Below are 15,805 nucleotides of genomic sequence, written 5' to 3' on the forward strand. Positions count from 1 at the left end.
TCCAATTCAAATGCTTTTCAAATTTGTTCTGGTTGGAATTTTTTTTATCCTTTCTGTACTTTTTGTTTGTTTTATATTATTATGCTTTTTTCTGTTTAATTTCTTCTTCTGAACTGATCTCCCTAGTGAGTTAGACCCAAGCAATCTCATGCATACATTTTCATTCTTTGTTTAAAGCAACAACAGTGTATTAAATCAATGAAACCTCCAGTGAAATCTTGCACTTTCAGGGGTCATGGAAATGAAGGCCAGGTTGCGCTGAACAGGGCCAGGCCCAGCATAGAAAGTAGCTAAGGGAAGATCTCCATGCCTTCTCCCCTGCCCTATCATTGCACCCCCCAACTCTGGCCCAACTCTCAAGCATTTCAGCTCAATTTATCCTTGGACAACAATCAATCACTCAATCACTGGTATTTATAGAGCACTTACTGTATGCAGAGCACTGTACTGAGCTCTTGGGAGAGTGCAGTGCAACAGAGGTGGTAAACACACTCCCTACCCACAAGGAGCTTCGAGTGTAGGGAGAGATACAGATATTAATATCAACATAATTTATAGAGATGTACATAATTGCTTTGGTTCTGAGGATGGGGTGAATGCCAAATGCCCGAAGGATACAGATCAAAGTGAATAGATGACACAGAAGGGAGAGGGGGCCAGAGAAAAGGAGGGCTTAATTGGGGAAGGCCTCTCGAAGATGTGATTTTAATAAGGCTCTGAAGGCAGGGAGAGTGGTAGGGTGGCTTTCAAGGTGTGAGGGAGTAGGGTTCATTGATGAAATAGCCAAGATTGGGGTATAGTGAGTGAACTGAGGCTAGAGGAGGGAAGAGTGCAGGCTGGGCTATAATGGTAAGGAGTTTCTGTTTGACAGGGAATTGGATGGGCAACCACTGGAGGTTCTTGAGGAGACGTGGACTGAACTTATTTTTATAAAAATGATCAGGGCAGCAGAGTAAAGTATGGTCTGGAGTGGGGAGAGACGGGATGCAGGGAAGTCAGCAAGGAGGCAGAAGCAGGCTAGAATAAGTGCTTGGATCAGTGAAGTAGCAGTTTGGATGGAGTGGAAAGGGCAGATTTTTAATGTTATTGTGAAGGTAGAACCGATGGGATTTGGTGACAGACTGAATATATGGGTCGTTTGAGAAAGATGAGGCAAGGACAACGCCAAAGTTATGGGCTTGTGAAATAGGGAGGCTGGGGGGTATTTTCTACAGTGATGATTCTCCCCTTCCCATCCTGTCCATTGAGGCACATTTCTCTGCCTCCCCTCTTCATGAGAACCAAAGTACATGTCAGATGTCAAGAAAGGATATACAGTTGGAGATTTTCTGGGCTTCTGTCTAAATTCAGTTCCAGTTTTGTCCCAGTGGTGGAATTGCTAGTCATTGTGTTAAAAGATGTTTCTGTAACCAAACTAAGGAGCACATTGGGGTTTTCTGATTTAGTTCAGTTTACGCAGCAAATAAATTGGCAGAGGTGAAACATGAGGGCTTTGATCCACTCTATTGTCGCTTTCCTTTCTCCAAGAGGATTCTTGGAGACAAATTTCAGCTTTTACTTGCAAAACCCTGGGAACATCTCTCTTGCTCAACCTAAACCAATCTTTCAAATCATGGCTTCCACCTTGTGGAACACAGATACAACCAATCAATCAATCACTGGTGCTTATTGAGTTCTTACTGTTGGCAGAGCACTGTAGTAAGAGACTGAGAGAGCACATGAGTTTTGGAAAGAGTTGGTCCCATCTTAATAAGCGTGGAATGGCACTCTGCTTTTAATAGCTTCGTCACCAATGAAATGTGCCAAACCAATCCATCAATCAATGGTATTTATTGACTGCTTACTGTGTGCAGAGCACTGTACTAAGCACTTGAGAGAGTACACTACAACAAAGTTGATAAATATGTTCTCTGCATACAAGGAACCTACAGTCTTGCGGAGTTGCTACAGTGCCCTATCGTTGCCTTCTGAGGTCAAGCTGTAGGGAAAAAAAAAAAGAGATTTTTCCCTCTTTGGCCTCCTAGATTCAGAATGCCAAGCAGCATTTCAGGTCCTGCGGCCTGGAGTCAGTAAGGTTTAGGGATTCCTTTTATTACACCCACCCAGAACCCCTTGTCCAAGTAATTTTTATATACAAGCCAAATAAAAAAGAATCAAAGAATGTGGAGGATAACAGAAGGAAAATAATTTTTTTGACTTTACTAACTCTCATGTCTGGGTGGTCCCTTTGAGTGCTAAATACCTCTGACTCAAAGCAGCAGCAACTGTAACATCTGCATCAGGAGAAACTGATTTGGATATGTTTTCTCTCCCCACCCCACCCACCTCTCTCCGTAGCCTCCTACCATACAGCCTCAAATGGACTAGAAATTCAGAATTGAGCGTAGCCTCTCTGGTTACTCTCCTGGTCCAGCCGTCCCAGCACCAGCTGAGGTGGTGGCAACAGAATGAAACTATTTGGCACCTAATTGGAAGAATGGGGTAAGGCCTCTGGGAGGCTAATGAGGTAGTGACCTCAAAAGCCTCCAGAAGTGAGCTCCCTCTCCCTGGCAGGTAATGCCCAACACTTTCGCGAGACATCTGGTCTCTGTAGTTAAGAACCAAAGTGAACACGAAACCTTTCAAGCTCACCTTATCCTGCTCCTGTCGGCTTAGTGCTTCTCGTTTTGCTCTGTCCAGCTCCAAACTAACATTCGTGAGTTCACGCTGGGCTTCCCCAAGCTTCTCTGACAGCAAATTTTTCTCAACTTCTTTCAGGGATAAAGCCTAGGAGTGAGAAGAAGTGAGTACAAGGAGTTCACAAGGAGAGTTAGAATATGACATATTGGGCAACTGGTGGACTGCATTCTTGGTCATACCACCCTTTCATTCAATTGTATTTCTCAGGCACTGTAATAATAATAATAATGATAATGATGGCATTTATTAAGCGCTTACAATGTGCAAAGTACTGTTCTAAGCGCTGGACAATAATGATGGCATTTATTAAGCACTTACTATGCGCAAAGCACTGTTCTAAGTGCTGGGGAGGCTACAAGGTGATCAAGTTGTCCCACGGGGGGCTCACAGTCAATCCCCATTTTACAGATGAGGCAACTGAGGCACAGAGAAGTGACTCGCCCAAAGTCACACAGCTGACAGTTGGTGGAGCCAGAATTTGAACCCATGACCACTGACTCCAAAGCCCGGGCTCTTTCCACTGAGCCACGCTGCTTCTCGTTCCACTTGGGAGAGTACAATGCAACAATCTTTCACATCTGAATGGCTTCAGTGCCACAGACAAGCGCATGGAGGGGAGGAACGCGGGACAGTGAAGCCTGCAATAGGATGGCTCGTGAGAACTGGATTTCTTGGCTCCAAGGAGCAGGCCTTAACATAGTGCTAGACCAACCTCTCTGAACTTCTGCCTCCTCTCTCTCCCTGCTGAAGTCCTCAGAAGCTGATTGGGAATTGAACAGAACGCTGCAGGGTAGTCCCCAGGCTTCTGAACGGTGGTATTTTGTCAACGACGTGCATCTAGCTTTACTTCTATTTATTCTGATGACTTGACATCTGACCACATGTTTTGTTTTGTTGTCTGTCTCCCCCTTCTAAACTGTGAGGCCTGTTGTTGGGTAGGGGCCATCTCTATATGTTGCCAACTTGTACTTCCCAAGTGCTTAGTACAGTGGTCTGCACACAGTAAGCACTCAATAAATACGACTGAATGAATGAATGAATGGCTGTGCAGTGGGTCTCAGAGACAACTGCGCTGAGGTGAAAGCAGGGCTGACTTCATTCAGTGAGCAAGCAAGGCAACAGCTCCAGTGAGCGCTGCCAGAAGGGACCGCTGAAGGGTGGCAGGATGAAAATAATTTGAAAGTTCACAGACTCTCTTCGCTGGAGTTGGAAGTGGCACATATATTAACTGGGCCTGGGGTGGGGACACAATGGCTCCTCTGGAGGAAGCGGGGTGGCCTGTGTTCCCTCTGGAAAAGCGCTGTAAGCCTTGGGGTTTGGGCGGACTTCAATACGACATCATTACGTTTTGCTACTTGCCTGGTGTAACATAGCGTCACGTGGATGGTCTGAAGCCGACTTTGGGTGAAGTCCCTAGGCCTTGAGCTAAAGAGGAGTGGGCTGTGAGGATCGAGAAGAGACAGAGCTGCATGGAGGGTTGGGGACCCTGGGGAGTCTAGCTTGATATTCATTCATTCATTCAATCGTATTTATTGAGTGCTTACTGTGTGCAGAGCACTGTACTAAGCGCTTGGGAAGTACAAGTTGGCAACATATAGAGATGGTCCCTACCCAACAGTGGGCTCCCAGTCTAGAAGGGGGAGACATGGCAGGATGGGGGAAATTGTCCTAGCATAGAGGCCTGAAGAGGCAGTCCTGGCAGGGATCTGAGTTCTAATCTTGATCTGACATTTGTCCGCTGTGTATTCTTGGGCAAGTCACTTAATTTCGCTGTACCTCAGTTTCCTCCTCTAATAATAATAATGATAATAATAATAATAATAATAATAATAATAATAACAATGATGGCATTTGTTAAGCTCTTACTATGTGCAAAGCACAGTTGTAAGTGCTGGGGGGGACACAAGGTGATCACGTTGCCCCACGTGGGGCTCACAGTCTTAATCCCCATTTTACAGGTGAGGTAATTGAGGCTGAGAGAAGTTAACTGACTTGCCCAAGGCCACACAGCAGACACGTGGGGGAGCCAGGATTAGAACCCATGACCTCTGACTCCCAATCCCGTGCTCTTTCCACTGAGCCACGCTGCTTCTCTGTAAAATAGGCTTTTAATATCTGTTCTCCCTTTCCCTTAGGTGGTGAGCCCCGTGTGGGACAAGGGCTATGTGTAGAGTGCTATGGGCTTGGGAGAATACAGTCTAACAGACTTGGTAAGCACGTTCCCTGCCCACAATGAGTTCGCAGTCTAGAGGCCTTAATCATGAAAGACTCCATCAATCAAACAATCAATCAATCAGTCATATTTATTGAGCGCTTACTGTGTGCAGAGCACTGTACTAAGCGCTTGGGAAGTACAAGTTGGCAACATATAGAGACAGTCCTGACCCAACAGTGGGCTCACAGTCTAAAAGGGGGAGACAGAGAACAAAGCCAAACATACTAACAAAGTAAAATAAATAGAATAGATATGTTGTAATTAAAGGAGGGGGACAATTCTCCACAACCAATGCTCTCACATGGTGTTCCGGCTGGGAGGGGGCAGTTGGGGACTAGGCAGGGCTTCTGACGGCCCCACAGTTCCCACTTTACTGCCCAGCCCCTTTAACATCCTCTGACATCATCATCATCATCATCATCATCATCATCAATCGTATTTATTGAGCGCTTACTATGTGCAGAGCACTGTACTAAGCGCTTGGGAAGTACAAATTGGCAACATATAGAGACAGTCCCTACCCAACAGCGGGCTCACAGTCTAAAAGTGGGGGCGGGGGGGAAACACAGAACACAAATGTTAACAGAACACAAAGCGTTAACATCTGCAAAACTTCTCCGAGTTTCTTTATATTCCTTTCTCTGCGTTTATCAGCACAGGCTTACAATAACACATCATTTCACATCATGTTTAAAATCCATCAGCCTACAGCTTATAACCTGTCAAAAAGCACGAATAAAATAGCAAACAATGCCATACCTCACTGTACCCGCGAGTATCTTCCCTAATACAAGGAAGGATGGGGGGATTGTGGATTGTCTGTGAGCCTCATGTGGAACAACCTGATAACCTCGTATCTACCCCAGTGCTTAGAACAGTGCTTGACAGATAGTAAGCGCCTAACAAATACCATCATCATCACAGCCTCCCCAGCGCTTAGAACAGTGCCTTGCACATAGTGAGCGCTTAACAAATGCCATCATCATCATCATCAGAACACCATGAGAGTGCTGGCTGTGATGATGATGATGATGATGGTATTTGTTAAGCGCTTACTATGTGCAAAGCACTGTTATAAGCACTGGGGAGGATACAAGGTGATCAGGTTGTCCCACAGGGGGCTCGCAGTCTTCATCCCCATTTTCCAGATGAGGGAACTGAGGCACAGAGAAGTGAAGTGACTGGCCCAAAGTCACCCAGCTGACAAGTGGCAGAGCCGGGATTAGAACCCATGACCTCTGACTCCCAAGCCCGGGCTCCTTCCACTGAGCCACACTGCTTCGGTTCTGGCTGGGACGGGGGCAGCTGGGGCAGCTGGCAGCTAGAGAAGCAGCGTGACTCAGTGGAAAGAGCCCGGGCTTTGGAGTCAGAGGTCACGGGTTCAAATCCCGGCTCCGCCAATTGTCAGCTGTGTGACTTTGGGCAAGTCACTCTGTGCCTCAGTTTCCTCATCTGTAAAATGGGGATTAAGACTGTGAGCCCCAAGTGGGACAATCTGATCACCTTGTATCCCCCCAGCGCTTAGAACAGTGCTTTGCACATAGTGAGTGCTTAACAAATACCGTCATTATTATCATTATCTTAGGCAGATCTGAGCTCTCAGCTTCAATTTTCTACCACCTCTACAACGCTCCTCACCTTCTGCTTCTCATGTTCCGATTGAAGGAGGCTTTCATCCCGCTCCTGCTGGAGGATGAGTATCTCCTCACCGAGGGCCTCTTTCTCAACTTCGTGTCTTGACACCAGTTCATCTCTTTCCTGCTGAAGCCTGTGAACCGCTGTCTCCTTCTCCTCTGCCAGGGCTAGGCACAAGCTCTCCTGAGTAGCGAAAGAGCAGACCATTACAGGATTGACGCCGAAAGGATGTATCAATCAATCAGTGGTGTTTATTGAGGGCTAACTGTGTGCAGAGCACTGTGGTGGGCATCTCAGAGAGTACAATACAACAGAGTTGGTAGACTCTGCCTTCTAGGAGCTTACAGCCCGTTGGTGGTGGGGGATATTTGTAGGAAAACCTGCTAATTAAGGGCGGTACTCTCTAATCACACGTTACAGTCCTCAGGATCAGTATCAGAATCAACAGTTTATAGTGAGTCACCTGTCCTAGGTGAACTAAGGGAACCCAAAAAAGAAGTCGAGTGCACGATTCCTGCCCCGGTGGAATGAGCATGGTCCTGAGGGTCAGAAGACCTGAGTTCTAATCCCAGCTCTGCCCTATGGTGGCTGTGTGACCTTGTGCTAGTCACTTCACTTCTCTGTGTCTTCACTTTGTGCCTTCAGTGTTCGGTGCCTCAGTTCCCTCATCTGCAAAAGGGGGGTTAAGACTGTGAGCCCGCTGTTGGGCAGGGACCGTCTTTATATGCTGCCAACTTGTACTTCCCAAGCGCTTAGTACAGTGCTCTGCACATAGTTAGCGCTCAATAAATACGATTGAATGAATGAATGAATGAAAGTGAGCCCCATGTGGGATATGGACTGCGTCTTACGTGGTCAGCTTGTATCTACCCCAGAGCTCAGTTCAGTGGCTGGCACATAATTAATGCTTAACAAATACCATAAAAATGGAAAAAAAAACCCTTAGTAATAATGATAGCATTTATTAAGCACTTACTATGTGCAAAGCATTGTTCTAAGCGCTGGGGAGTTTACAAGGTGATCAAGTTGTCCCACGGGGGGCTCACAGTCTTAATCCCCATTTTACAGATGAGGTAACTGAGGCCCAGACTACCCCAGAGCTCAGTTCAGTGGCTGGTACATAATTAATGCTTAACAAATACCATAAAAATGGGGGAAAAAACCCCCTTAGTAATAATGATGGCAGTTATTAAGGGCTTACTATATGCAAAGCACTGTTCTAAGCACTGGGGAGGTTACAAAGTGATCAGGTTGTCCCATGAGGGGCTCACAGTCTTAATCCCCATTTTACAGATGAGGTAACTGAGGCCCAGAGAAGTGAAGTTACTTGCCCAAAGTCACACAGCTGACAATTGGCAGAGCAGGGATTTGAACCCGTGACCTCTGACTCCAAAGCCCGGGCTCTTTCCACTAAGCAAATGTTGTTGACTAATGAAATATTCCTGCACTAATTCTGTCCAGGACAGATTTTCGCACACTACAACATTTTGCAAAAACCTGGGGATAAAATGTCCTCAATATTACCCAACCAAAGACAATCCTCTTCCTTCAATCATATTTATTGAGTGCTTACTGTGTGCAGAGCACTGTACTAAGCACTTGGGAAGTAAAGGTCGGCAACATATAGAAATGGTCCCTACCCAACAGTGGGTTCACAGTGTAGAAGGGGGAGACAGACAACAAAACAAAACATATTAACAAAATAAAATAAACAAAATAAATATGTACAAGTAAAATAAATAAATAGAGTAATAAATATGTACACACACATATACGTCATATATGCAGGTGATGTGGGGAGGGAAAGGAGGTAAGGTGGGGGGATGGGGAGGAGGTGGAGGGGGAGAGGAAGGAGGGGACTCAGTGTGGGAAGGCCTCCTGGAGGAGGTGAGCTCTCAGTAGGGCTTGGAAAGGAGGACAAGAACTAGCTTGGCGGATGTGCGGAGGCAGGGCATTCCAGACCGGGGGGCGGGGGAGGCGACGTGGGCCACTTACTATGTGCAAAGCGCTGTTCTAAGCGCTGGGGAGGTTACAAGGTGATCAGGTTGTCCCACGGGGGTCTCACTGTCTTAATCCCCATTTTACAGATGAGGTAACTGAGGCACAGAGAAGTGAAGCGACTTGCCCCAGGTCACACGGCTGACAGTTGGCGGAGCAGGGATTTGAACCCCTGATCTCTGGCTCCAAAGCCCGTGCTCTTCCCACTGAGCCACGCTGCTTCTGATGGCAGCGGTTGTTCCGGATGGCCACCAAGTCGCCGGGACACTAAAGAATTAGTCAGACAGCATGTGACTGCTGAAAGTTTTAATAAAGTTTTATTGGTAAGACCGAATCAATCGATCGTATTTGAGCGCTTACTGTGTGCAGAGCACTGTACTAAGCGCTTGGGAAGTACAAGTTGGCTGAAGACCGAATAGGGGGTAACGCACCCAGCGGGCTCATTTCCTTAAGGGAAAAGGCCCCGAGTGCCCAATACAACGGGCTTATATACTGCCTTCTGGCAGATCACGGGCCATCATCACCTCCATTATCCAAGTCCGGACCCTGTCAGTAATAGAGGAACACGGTTGCCTCACAGGGGCAGAAAGTGGGGAGCAGCGACATGCCCCTTGGACCTCCCTAGATGGCCACCATGCATGCACAGAATCCCCACCACCCCACCCTTCCTCTCCTTCTGGTGTCGTGCTTGTGTGGATCCCCTATTCTCCTCTAAAACAACACCATCCTTCCTGCCTCAAAGTTTGGGATGCTGGTCATCCCAGAACATCACCTCCCTGCTGCACCCTAACATAAAGTTTCTGTTTACATATTTATTAAATCTCTGTAAGATCACCATTTTCCTTCCCTTCATCCTTGCTTCCCTCACAACTCCCTAGGTGAGGGAGTGCAGTGCTAGTACAGTGCTCTGCGCACAGTAAGCGCTCAATAAATGCGATTGAATGAATGAATGGTGGGCCTGAGAGGGTGGGTGGCAGCGGTGAAGGGGAGAGGAGGTGGATAGTGTAGCACCATTCACCCTACCTCCCAAAGTCAGGAAAATTCCAGGGCCCAGTGGGCAGCTAGATGCTGCCAGGAGCATAATAAGTAGCCCAGGTCAACTAACAGGTGGCTCAGAAAGCTCCCTGCTTTGCCATGCAGGTGGCACAATGTGAAGTAGCGTGGCTCAGTGGAAAGAGCCCGGGCATTTGGAGTCAGAAGTCATGAGTTCAAATCCCGGCTCCGCCAATCGTCAGCCGTGTGACTTTGGACAAGCCACTTCACTTCTCTGGGCCTCAGTTACCACATCTGTAAAATGGGGATTAAGACTGTCAGCACCCCGTGGGACAACCTGATCACCTTGGAACCTCCCCAGCACTTTGAACAGTGCTTTGCACAAAGTAAGAGCTTAATAGATGCCATTATTATTATTATGTCAGTCACTGCACCTGGCATGATATCATCAAGGCAAATGACAGTGGGGAAAGAACCCCCAGCCTCGGGTTTTTGTCTCAGGGCACGGTCCATGCTGGGGCCAACTCTGTCCCTACCATCAGCAAAAAAACATTTATTGTCCCCCTCCGGGTGCCTGACAGATGGCAGTTTTTAATCAATAATATATTATTTATTTTTATCAATTATCCCCCCCTTAACTATTGTATATATCTGTTAACTGTTTCCCACATTAGATTATGAGCTCCTCTTGCTAAGAATCAAACATTTCTTTTGTATATTCTACAAGTGTCTCCTAGAGTACCCTGTAAACAGTCAGTGGTCAATAAATTCTGATCATTATGGGAGTTATAGACTCAAGATTAGACACAGTTTCTGACCTTGAGGACACTTAGCAAATGATCATGTAGCTGATGAACATGCTGATGAATACAATCAATAACTGAATTGCATTTATTCTTCTGAGGTTTCTACAAAGGTGATAGATTATTGGGATTATTTAGATGAGGCCTCTTGCCTGAAAGTTTAGGTGACTTGTTTAGTTCCTTTACAGTTTTGTTGTTCATCAAAGAAGTTTTAGGATTTGTTACTTGATGTAGGACATGAAGGCCAGAGAAGCATGGAAGATTGCACCTTTGACTGGAATTTGGGAGACAGGTAAGCATCATCAGTGGTATTTATTGAGTGCTTACTGTGTGCAGAGCACTGTACTAAGCACTTGGAAGAGTACAATGTGACAAATGGTAGTCACGTTCCCTGCCCACAACGAGGGCAGCGATAATATGGGCTGAAGGGAAGATTTAAGGAGAATGAGGAGATTTCTATCAGCACTTGTTGCAAAGTTGGAAAATGGGAAGTAGAGTTTAGGCAGAAGGGGAGATTTCAGACTGGAGAGGAAATTGAAGGAGTGCTACTCGGTATCTCCGGCTTCACTGGCTGAGCTCATGAGATTGGATTGCAAACCTTCTCTTTCTTCAGGCGAATCATATCCTCATCGTGAGCCAGCACCTGGTTCTTTAGGGACTTCTGGGTTGCTTGCTCCATCTGAGCCACTTGCTGTTTCAATAACTCCATATCCCACTTCATCTTGGTCTCTTGAACCTCTAGTTCATTTTGGGCCTTTTCTATTTCCACTGTGGAACAGACAAGCAAAACTTGGTCTTTTCCCTCTCTCCCTCCCATTTTCCCCCAGCATGGTCCATGACAGCTTTGCCTCCACTTCTCCACAGTGGCAGGATGAATTCAGAGAGCTACCCTCCAGTCAATCAATGGTTTCTTTCATTCAGTCGCATTTATTGAGTGCTTACTGTGTGCAGAGCACTGTACAAGCGCTTAGAGAAGAACAAGTCAGCAACAGAGAGACGGTTCCTACCCAGCAACGGGCTCACAGTCTAGAAGAGGGAGACAGACAACAAAACAAAACACGGAGACAGGTGTCAAAACAGTCAGAATAAATAGAATTATGGCTATATGCACATCATTAACAAAATAGAGTAGTAAATATGTACAAGTAAAATAGAGTAATAAATGTACAAATATAAACAAGTGCTTTGGGGAGGGGAAGGAGGTAGGGCAGAGGTGGGAGATGGGGAGGAGGAGAGGAAAAAGGGGGCTCAGTCTGGGAAGGCCTCCTGGAGGAGGTGAGCTCTCAGTAGGGTTTTAAAGGGAGGAAGAGAGCTAGTTTGGCGGATGCGTGGAGGGAGGGAATTCCAGGCTAGGGGAAGGATGTGGGCCGGGGATCGACAGCGGAAGGTTAGCAGCAGAGGAGCGGAGGTTGCGGGCTGGACTGGAGAAGGAGAGAAGGGAGGTGAGATAGGAGGGGGCGAGGTGATGGACAGCCTTGAAGCCGGGAGTGAGGAGTTTCTGCTTGAAAACTCTTGGCCAGTCATGGGAGTAAGAGGTCATGGGTTCTAATCCCGGCTCCGCCACTTGTCTGCTGTGTGACTCTGGGCAAGGCACTTTACTTCTCTGTGTTACTCTGTGTAACTGACAGTTACCTCATCTGTAAAATGGGGATTGAGGTACTCTGTGTAACTGTGTGACAGTTATCTCATCTGTAAAATGGGGATTGAGGCTGTGAGCCCCATGTGGGACAGGGACTGTGTCCAACTTGATGACCTTGTATCTCCCCCAGTGCTTAGAACAGTGTTTGGCACATAGTAAGCGCTTAACAAATATCGTAATTATTGCTATCATCTGTTGAGTGCTTTATGTGTGCCAAGCACTGTAATAAGCACCTGGGAGAGTCCAGTACAACAATTGACTGGCATGTTCCCTGCCCTCACAGACTGTGAGCTTACAGTCTCTACACAGGTTCCGTGGGGTTTGATTCACCTGGCATAGGAGGGATGGAGTAAATTAGCTTTTGCTCACCATGGAAAGCCAATTCAGAGGGTTAAGAGACTCATTTACCTTGGAGAGCTTGTCTCGCTAGGTGGATGCTTTGATTTTCTTCTTCCAGCTGGTCCTTCCGGGCTTGCAGCTGGACCAGCAGCTGCTGTGTTTCAAAGAGGCTGTTTTCCAGTGAATCCTTCTCAGCTCTGCAGTTTATCATCAAACAACAAGAACCAGTAATCCAAGGAATGGCCTTCTGGTCTTTGCTGCTTAGTGAGTCAGGGCATTACTCAAATATCTGCATGTGGAAGAACGCCTGCCACACTTGGGCCAGAAGGATGGCATTAAGCCTCTTTAGAGAGCAAGCAGTTTAATCCCCCACACCCCCTGGAAAATGAACCAGGGCCTCTGTGTGACTAAGGGTTTCCTTCATGTTATTGGCTTCTCCTGGGGGAAACATAGCACACCAGTTAAAGAACAGAACTGAGGGTGAGGAGACTGGAGCCAATTCCCGGTTCTCTCCCAATCCCACTGTGGAAGCCAAACAAATAACTCAGCCTCTCCAAACCTCACATTTCCCACTGGTTAAATGATGAAGACCTTAAAGGGTCTTCAAATTCTTGGACAAAGACAGTATCATGGTGCAAAGAATAATTTCTTTCCTCACTCACTGCCTTTTACATATTTTATGTTCAGTGTACATCTGTCTTGGTGGAAGTGGGCAGAGCGATTGCAGTTGGATTGCTATTTGGTGGGCGGCTGTTGAGAGGTATTGCTTACCACGGGGAGGGAGAAAGGGCAACAGATTGGTAGCGAAAGCAATTACATAAAAGCTCACTGTGGTCAGGGAATGTGTCTGTTCATTGTCATATTGTACTCTTCCAAGTGCTTAGTTCAGTGCTCTGCACCCAGTAAGTACTCAAAAAATATGCTGACTGACTGAGGGTGTTTTTATCCTACCAGTAATTTGCTTGTGATCTTAGGCAGGAAACTGGAAACTTAACTTCTCCATATTTCTTTGCTGTCAAATGAGGAGAATGATATAGTTGACTCTTGATTACTTAGACACTGGTTTACCTGGCTGTGGGTTAGCCAAACTATGTTTCTCTTTCAGAGCTACTACTACCTCTTTGGAGGGCTCAGGCAAATGATTCAGGCTTCCAGGCTTCCTCCAGAACCAGGCTTTCCCCTGGGAGGTGGGACCGGTTTCAGGCTTGGTTTGGAAGGCAAGGGGAAGGGTTAAAGTGTCGAACAACTTGCTGGTTCTGTGGTTCCACTCCTTAACCAAGCTCCCCATTGATCCCTCCCCCACAGCCGCCTGATCTGAGCTTTTCAGGCATTAGTTCCTGGGCTCCCCCGTGATGAATTGCTTGTTTCAGGCCCCTCATGAGGCATTAATGCCAGGGCCCCCCTGTGAGATATTGGTTCCTGGGGTCTTCTATGTGGCATTAGCTCCAGGATCCCCATGAGGCTTTGGTTCAAGACACCCCATGACACATTAGTTCCAGGGATCCCCTATGTGGCTTTGGTACCTGGAGTCTTCTGTGAGCCATTAATACCAGGGACTCATTCATTCAATCGTATTTATCGAGCACTTATTGTGTGCAGAGCACTGGACTAAGCGCTTGGGAAGTACAAGTCGGCAACATATGGAGACGGTCCCTACCCAACAACGGGTTCACAGTCTAGAAGGAGTCCCCTGTGAGGCTTCATTTCCAGTGCTCCCACATGACACGGTTCCAGGGGTCCACAATGAGGCCTTGATTTCTGGGACCCTCTATGAGGTATTAGTTCCAGGGGGTCCCATACTGGTCCATTTTTCCCTGATCAGCAGTCCCCTTATAATTTAGAGAAGCAGCATGGCCTAGAGGAAAGAGCATGGGCCAGAGAGTTAGAGGACCTGGGATCAAATCCCTGACCTGCCAATTGCTTCCTGTGGGACTTTGGGCAAGTTGCTTAACTTCTCTGTGCCTCAGTTCTCCGGTTCTCCCTTCTACTTAGACTGTGAGCCCCCTGTGGGACAGGGACTGTGTCCAACCTAATTAACCTGTATCTATCCCAGCACTTAGACCTGTGTTTGACATATAGTAGGTTGTTAACAAATACCATAAAAAAAATCACCCCAGACAGTCACCCAGTTCATCCTGGTTTCTAGCTGGTTTCCTCTTTTCCTCCTATTAGCCACCATTTTCTGTCTCATTAAACTCTCCTAAAGAGGAAAGTGTAGCAAAAGGAGAGAAGGTGAGACTCACATCAGCCTATTTAGGGAGAGTACTTGTTAAATGTTGTGGTAGAGAAAGAGGTCAAAGTTCTTGGCTAAAATGAGGTGAAGGAATTAATTACAGATGCCACCAGTAATTAGGAACTGACTCTGATCGAGCTTTGGGGAGGAATAACAAACTAATGAAAAAGATGGTAACATCTAATTACATAAAGAGCATTTTGTAATAATATCTTGCAAAAACAAGTCTCCACATCATCAAAGAGGTCAGTACAACTAGCCTTTCAACAGTTGCCACAAGCTGAGTTGGCAAGAAGAAGGTCCCCTCTCAGGAAGATGCCTGGGCCATCTGAGCAGAATCATGTCCAGAAACTTGAATCACCACGGCCCGGGAAGTTTTGGAGGGGGTGGGTCCAGGATAAAAAGGTCATACCAGTGTTATCTTTCATGATCCTTGGATTTCCCAGAAAAGAAAAAGCCACAGTCGCTTGTGGTTGTATAATCAAGACCTGAACTGAGCCGGGAGAAACGAGTACCTGAGTGCAGCTCTCTCTTCAGCCATGATCCGATTTTGCCTCTCCAGTGCTGCCCGCTCCACCAAGAGCCTTGCTCTGTCTTTGGCCATCTCCTCCTTGTCCTGCATGGTTTGGTGAAGGGAGTCGGCCTGCACCTCCATTTCCCGTTGACTCTGCCCTAGCTGTTCTTCCAGAGCAAGTTTCTGACCATTTACCTTCAGGGATTCAAGAGGAAAACAAGAGAGTGAGAGAGAGAAAGAAGAGTCTCTCCTAGGTGCTAGTGGGAGGAAGTATGGGAGGGTAGAGAGGGTACCTTTTCATTCATCCATTCATTCAATCGCATTTATTGAGCGCTTACTGTGTGCAGAGCACTGTACTAAGCGCTTGGGATGTACAGGTTGGCAACATATAGAGATGGTCCCTACCCAACAGTAGGCTCACAGTCTAACAAATAAATAGAGTAATAAATAATAGAGTATCTGACTCTAAGCTAGTATCCCTCTAGACAGTAAGCTCATTGTGGGCAGGGAACGTGAGCAGCTTGGCCCTATGGATAGAGCCTGGGAGTCAAAAGGTCCTGGGTTCTAATCCCAGCTCCACCACTTTTGTCTGCCGTGCGAGCTTGGGCAAGTCGCTTCACTTCTCAGTGCCTCAATTACTTTGTAAAATGGGGATTAAGACTGAGCTCCATGTGGGACAGGAACTGTGTCCAACCTGATAAACTTGTATTTACACTAGTCTGAGTACAGTGCCTGGCACATAGTAAAGGCTTAACAA

General features: G+C 46.8%; 1 protein-coding gene across 1 annotated transcript in view; it reads right to left on the minus strand.

Moving 5' to 3' along the window:
- The window catches only part of CROCC2 (ciliary rootlet coiled-coil, rootletin family member 2), a 150,296-nt gene that overhangs the window by 65,246 nt on the left and 69,245 nt on the right, over positions 1–15,805 (minus strand). The window contains 5 exon segments of the mRNA XM_038749439.1: positions 2,632–2,766; positions 6,533–6,712; positions 10,922–11,091; positions 12,371–12,498; positions 15,050–15,243. Coding sequence (XP_038605367.1) covers positions 2,632–2,766; positions 6,533–6,712; positions 10,922–11,091; positions 12,371–12,498; positions 15,050–15,243 — 807 coding nt within the window.

The sequence above is a fragment of the Tachyglossus aculeatus genome, chromosome 7 (genome assembly GCF_015852505.1).
Source record: "Tachyglossus aculeatus isolate mTacAcu1 chromosome 7, mTacAcu1.pri, whole genome shotgun sequence".
NCBI lineage: Eukaryota > Metazoa > Chordata > Mammalia > Monotremata > Tachyglossidae > Tachyglossus > Tachyglossus aculeatus.